Here is a 5,793-nt window from a genome sequence, read left to right on the forward strand (position 1 = left end):
GAGCATCAGAGATCAAGTGGATTACTACAGTCATTGGAGGTTCCAGAGTGGAAGTGGGAGCATATCACCATGAATTTCATAGTTGGGGTTACCAAGCACAAAAACTAATCATGATGCCATTTGGCTTATAGTGAATAGATTTACCAAGTCAGCTCATTTTCAGTCTATAAACGAAAGATTTTCGCTCGATAAGTTGATCCATAGGTGCCTGAAGGAAATTGTAGTTTGTCATGAAATTCCTGTGCCTATCGTATCTGATCGAGATCCAAGATTTAATTCGAGATTTTGGAAGAGTTTTCAAGAATGTTTAGGAACAAGATTGAATATGAGTACAGATTATCAACCACAGAATGATGGCCAAAGTGAAAGAATAATCCAGGCAATAGAAGACTTATTACGTGTTTGTGTTATTGATTTCAAAGAAAATTGGGGCGAGCATTTACCTCTGATAGAATTTGCTTGCAACAATAGTTATCACGCTAGTATCGGGATGTCACCCTAAGAATCCTTTTATGGACACAAATATAGATCTCCAGTGTATTAAGACGCAGCAGTAGAGCGCAAAATACTTGGACCTGAATTAGTACAGCAGACAAAGGAAGTTGTTGAAGTTATCCAGAAGAGATTGATAGTCGTACCAGACCGTCCAAGGGAAATAAACAGATCAATCAAGGAAAGACATGGAATTCGAAGAAGGAAGCTTAGTACTACTGAAAGTATCGCCGTGGAAGGGATTAACGAGGTTTGGAAAGAAAGGAAAATCGAGCCCAAGATATGTCGGAGCTTTTGAAATTTTAAAGCACGTTGGCAAAATAGCTTTCGAGTTAGCGTTACCTCCACACATGGAGCACATTCACAATGTTTTTCACGTATCGATGATTAGGAAGTATAATTCAGACTCCAGGCATGTAATAGAATATGAGCCAATAGAGCTTCAGGCAGATTTGTCATATGTAAAGAGTCCAATAGAGATTCTAGAGGAAAGAGAGAAAGTATTGAGGAATAAAGTGATAAAACTAGTAAGAGTATTATGGAGAAACCCGAAGGTTGAAGAGTCAACCTGGGAGTTAGAAAGCGATATGAGAGAAAAGTACCCTCATTTGTTTTCTTAGGAGATTCTGAGGACAAAATCCTTTTAAGGGGGAAAGGATGTAATATCTGGGATATATCGTGTAATTATTTTTGCTAACAGATAATTATTATATGTATTCAGTATATATTCTGTGAATTATTTGTTAAGTGTTAAATACGTTTGGATGTTTAAAAATATTATTAATTGAGTATTTCAATTTTTATATGTTCCAAATAAAATATAGATAATTATCATATCTTCCTAATTATTTTTATGTTGATTTATGAATTTATAGGAATCATATGAATTTTATAAAAACTTTTTCCGGGTATTTAAAACCTATTTTATAAAAACGGGAACCAACCATCGTTATCCGTTTTTACGTTTTTAGAACCCGAAACTCTTCCGAGAACTCCTTCCTAACCTAATTGCAATATTCCAAGCATTTTCCGTGTTTCGACTTTTTCGATCCGGCGTACGGTTTGTCCTGCGCGGGTCCCGGCGCAACATTTTCGATACATTATTCGTTTCGGTAAATCGATAAAAGTCGCATTTTTCGAGAAACAGGAGCTTTTTATTAAACTATTACAATTATCACCTCGTAGTACGTGTAACCAGGCGCTGAGACCAAGACCGCAGTACAAATTGTACTGATTTGGATAATTATCTCGAAAATCGGTACCGTTTGGATCAGTTTTTATAAATAAACGTACTGTTTTATATCCTGAATGATCCAACGGGATACTAATTTCCCGTAATTATAAATAGCTTCTACCGTATTTTATTTTGTACCGAAAATCATTTGCAAACAGCTAAATAGATAATTATTCAGAGAAATGAACCGTGTTCTTCGTGTTCTTCGTAATCAAACAAAGATTTGAAGGCGTTATTGGAATCCGATGGAGGCGTATGAATAGTCAAAACGAAGCTCTCGACAAGACGATCATACCCGTATCAAAATCTTCGAATAAGGGTATTTATTTTTCAATTTCATATTTTTCAGTTTTTAATTATTTAAACTTAAAATTCGGTTTTTGATTTAGAGGAATGGTTTGATAATTTTGTTGGTTGATTATGATTGTAGAAGTTCTAAGGATCATTTTCATATATTGATTGCTTGATTTGGTTCAGTAAATAGTAAAAACGAGTTTTAAAATTTTATAAGATTTATACATCGATTTTTCTTGATTTAATCTAGTGTTTTGAGTGTTCTTGATGGCATGAATAGATTGTACATGTAATAAGGTTTATTTTGGTACCAAAATCGTTATTTTTGGTTCAAAATCGAGTGATTTTGATAAGTGGCCGGAAAACCAAGGTTGAAGGTCGGGTTTTGGTCGGAATCGGAGTTTGGGCGGGATTCTGGAGATGTTTGTGTTAATTCTGGATTGTTGAAATCAAAATGGATGTTTTGAGATGAAAACCCAGTTGATTGGGGTTGATTTCAGCCAAGAACGGGCCTGGCCGGAACTTCGAAGTTCGCCGGCCGTTTTCTGGCAATTCCAGAATCCGGCGGCCTGTTCTTCAAAGTCCGGCCACCGGCCGCCAGTCTGTGCCGCCTTTGATTAAAGGTTGAAGACAACCTCGACCTGAGGATCTGTTTCTGGAATTTCTTTTTATAAATAATTCAAAAATCCATTATTTAAATTCTAAAATTCATTTTTAATTTTTGAAAATTCCAAAAATCATTATTTTAATTCCAAAATTTATTTTTAATTCAAAAATAAATCTGAATTAATTAGTTAATTAATTTTAATTAATAATTAATAGATTAATTGGTCAATTAATTCCAAAATTAATGGATTAAATGATTTAATTAATTATTAATTGATTTTAATTAAATATTTAATTAGATTTAATCATTTAAAAATGATTTAAAAATCATGAAAAATAGTTTCGAGCTTTAAAATATTATTCTAAATTATTTCCAAGGCTCGATAATTATTATAAAATTATTTCGAAGCCGGAATTGCCCAGCCGAACCCTGTTTATTACTCTGAAATTGATCCAACGACCCGTTTTAATTCCGAAAAATATTTTAAAAATCATTTTTATTACCTGAAAGCCTGTTTATGACCCGAGACTTCTTTATAAGTGATATATCATTGATTATATGGCGTGCTATGTATTATATGTGACTTGTTGGTTGACTGTCAGTCTATATATTCGGTGATTACTTGTTTATAGCATAACTTTTAATCCGTTAATCGGATTTGGGTGAAACGAAGGGTAGATAGAAGTGTATGTCGAATAGAATCGTATGAATTAAATATTGATAGATATTTATAAGGCCTAGCAGAATAAGCAAGGCGTAAGAAAGGGAAGCAGGTGATCAGAAAATAGAATTGACATGTAGAAAATACAACAAGTAATCAGAGAATAGAAGCGAGGCATAAGAAAAGCAGACGAGTGATTGTTGAATAGAGTCAGTAGACAAGTATAAGTGAAGTTGAAATCGATGATGATAAGGCAAGTACTTCTAAACCTTTCTCGAGATATATTGTAAATATTTCTAAATTCTCTAGTGACATACTGTTAGTACTCAAAATAGCTTTGTTTTTTTTATATTGGAAATACTTTGAATCTTACAGCCTTGAACCTGAGCCAAATCATTTGATCTTTGAGCCATAAGCCTTATTCTTTATGAACCATTTCTTGTTAATTTACCAAATATTAAACCACACAAATACGATACTACTCCATAAATATAAAACCATCATATACCAAGCACTGGAACAAAATTGTTTTAAACATACAGAAACTTTTATACTTAACCATACCTTATGACATCAAAGTATTAAAACTCTGTAAAAACATTATTCATCTAATACCCGATTGTCCTGCAGGCTGGAGGCCACTTCTTTTATGTACTTTGACATACCCTTTCAGTAACCATGAATTTTTACCATGCTTTTATACAAATGTTTTATTGTTATTGATTATGATCAGGTTTTATTGAATTCTGTTGTTCATCATATTGAACTGCTTTAGAATTGGATAGTTTTCTTTGTGTGGACCAGATTCGTGGTCAGACCATATCAATGGTCAAATTAGGCCAATGTGTGCCTTGAATCTAGTAGTTAGAGCAATGTTGTGTGCTTTGCTCGGGGTTAGTGCGTGACTGATCAGCAGCCTAACCTTGATTTTAAAAACTTAAAATGAATATCCAATTCTATGGGTTGTTTAACAAGAAACTTGATTCCTTTTAATCATCTCGTTTATTATTATTTAACCTCAATTATTGATAATATGACTTGCTGAGCTAGATAGCTCACTCTTGCGAATCTTTTTATGTATTCTACATTTAAGAAGGATACGGTTGATAGCGAGGTTTCCCAGTTCAATGTTCGAGCTAGGATTCCAGATTATGATTGATCGAGCTAGCAGGAGCTTATTGCAGTAGTGAGATAATAAGGTTGTAAGAATAATTTTATATCAGTTGTAAATTAAATTAGTTGGGATTTAGTACGTTATAATAAAAGTTAAGGTTGTAGCTTGTTTTCATACTTTAACTTGTTGCGATCCGTGGTTATGTAAAGCAGGATCATTGCAAATAATATTTTATATACAGGTTTATATATTGAGTATGTGTTGTGGACCTCAAACTTCTGACCCAGGTTTGGAGGGCGCCACATATATAACCATGCGTATCTTTTCCACTTCCCATAATTCATCAATGGTTTCTATGTCATGTGTCAGCTCATGCTTATTAGCATCAGACGTCTAGAATTTATACCTGATTGTTGGCATCATGACCTCGGTTGAAAGCACAACTTCTGTTCCATAAACTAAGCTATATGGAGTTTGTCCTTTGGATGTTTTGGGTGTTATCTATCTGCCCACAACACCCATGGCAACTCATCAGCCCACTTTCCCTTATGCAAGGATAACATCTTCTTCAAGCTATTAATAATGATCTTGTTACTGGACTCGGCTTGGCCATTTGCTTGTGGATATCGTGGTATCGACTTTGCCGAATTGATGTTGTATTTATAAATTAAGAGCCATTATCACACACAATCTCAGATGGAATACCAAATTTACAAAGAACATTTCTCTTTATGAAGGATATCACTTCTTTACTTTTCACCTGTTTAAATGCTTCAGCCTCAATCCATTTGGAGAAGTAGTCCGTCATTGCTAGCATGAATATTTTTTGTCCTGGTGTGGGGGGCATTTTTCCAACAATGTCCATCCCCCATTTCATGAATGGCCAAGAAGGCACTGTGGCATGGAGTTGTTCAGAGGGTTGATGTATAACAGGAGCATGTCGGTGACAGGCATCACATTTCTTGACATATTCCATGGCGTCATGTCTAAGAGTAGGCCAATATTACCTCATTCATAATATCTTCAAAGACAGATTTCTTCCACCTGTGTGGTTTCCACATTCCCCTTCATGGATATCTCGCAACACCATTTCAGCTTCATTCTTGTCTAGACATCTCTGGAGTAGTCCAATACTTGATTCTTTGAAAAATACGTCGTCGACAATGGTGAAAAGCGAAACTTTCATTTGCAATGTTCTTCCGTCATTACGGCCTTCTGGTTGTGTACCGTGTAGTAAATAATCTTTGTATGTGTGCGTCCAATTTATTGAATCTCCATCTTCATGTACAAACATTACATTCGGGTTCTCGCTTAACCTTTCACTTGCTGGCTTCATTATGTGAACAATTGGTATATTGGCCAAGTTGGTGTCTTCTAAATAGCTCTCAATC

General features: G+C 34.7%; 1 protein-coding gene across 1 annotated transcript; it reads right to left on the bottom strand.

The window, feature by feature from the left end:
* Positions 1-5,069: 5,069 nt before the first annotated feature.
* On the bottom strand, positions 5,070-5,378 carry LOC141660800 (uncharacterized). Its single transcript, XM_074467784.1, has one exon. It carries the CDS (start codon positions 5,376-5,378, stop codon positions 5,070-5,072), a length of 309 nt encoding a protein of 102 aa, XP_074323885.1.
* Positions 5,379-5,793: the final 415 nt, after the last annotated feature.

Source organism: Apium graveolens, chromosome 5 (assembly GCF_009905375.1).
Source record: "Apium graveolens cultivar Ventura chromosome 5, ASM990537v1, whole genome shotgun sequence".
Classification (NCBI taxonomy): domain Eukaryota; kingdom Viridiplantae; phylum Streptophyta; class Magnoliopsida; order Apiales; family Apiaceae; genus Apium; species Apium graveolens.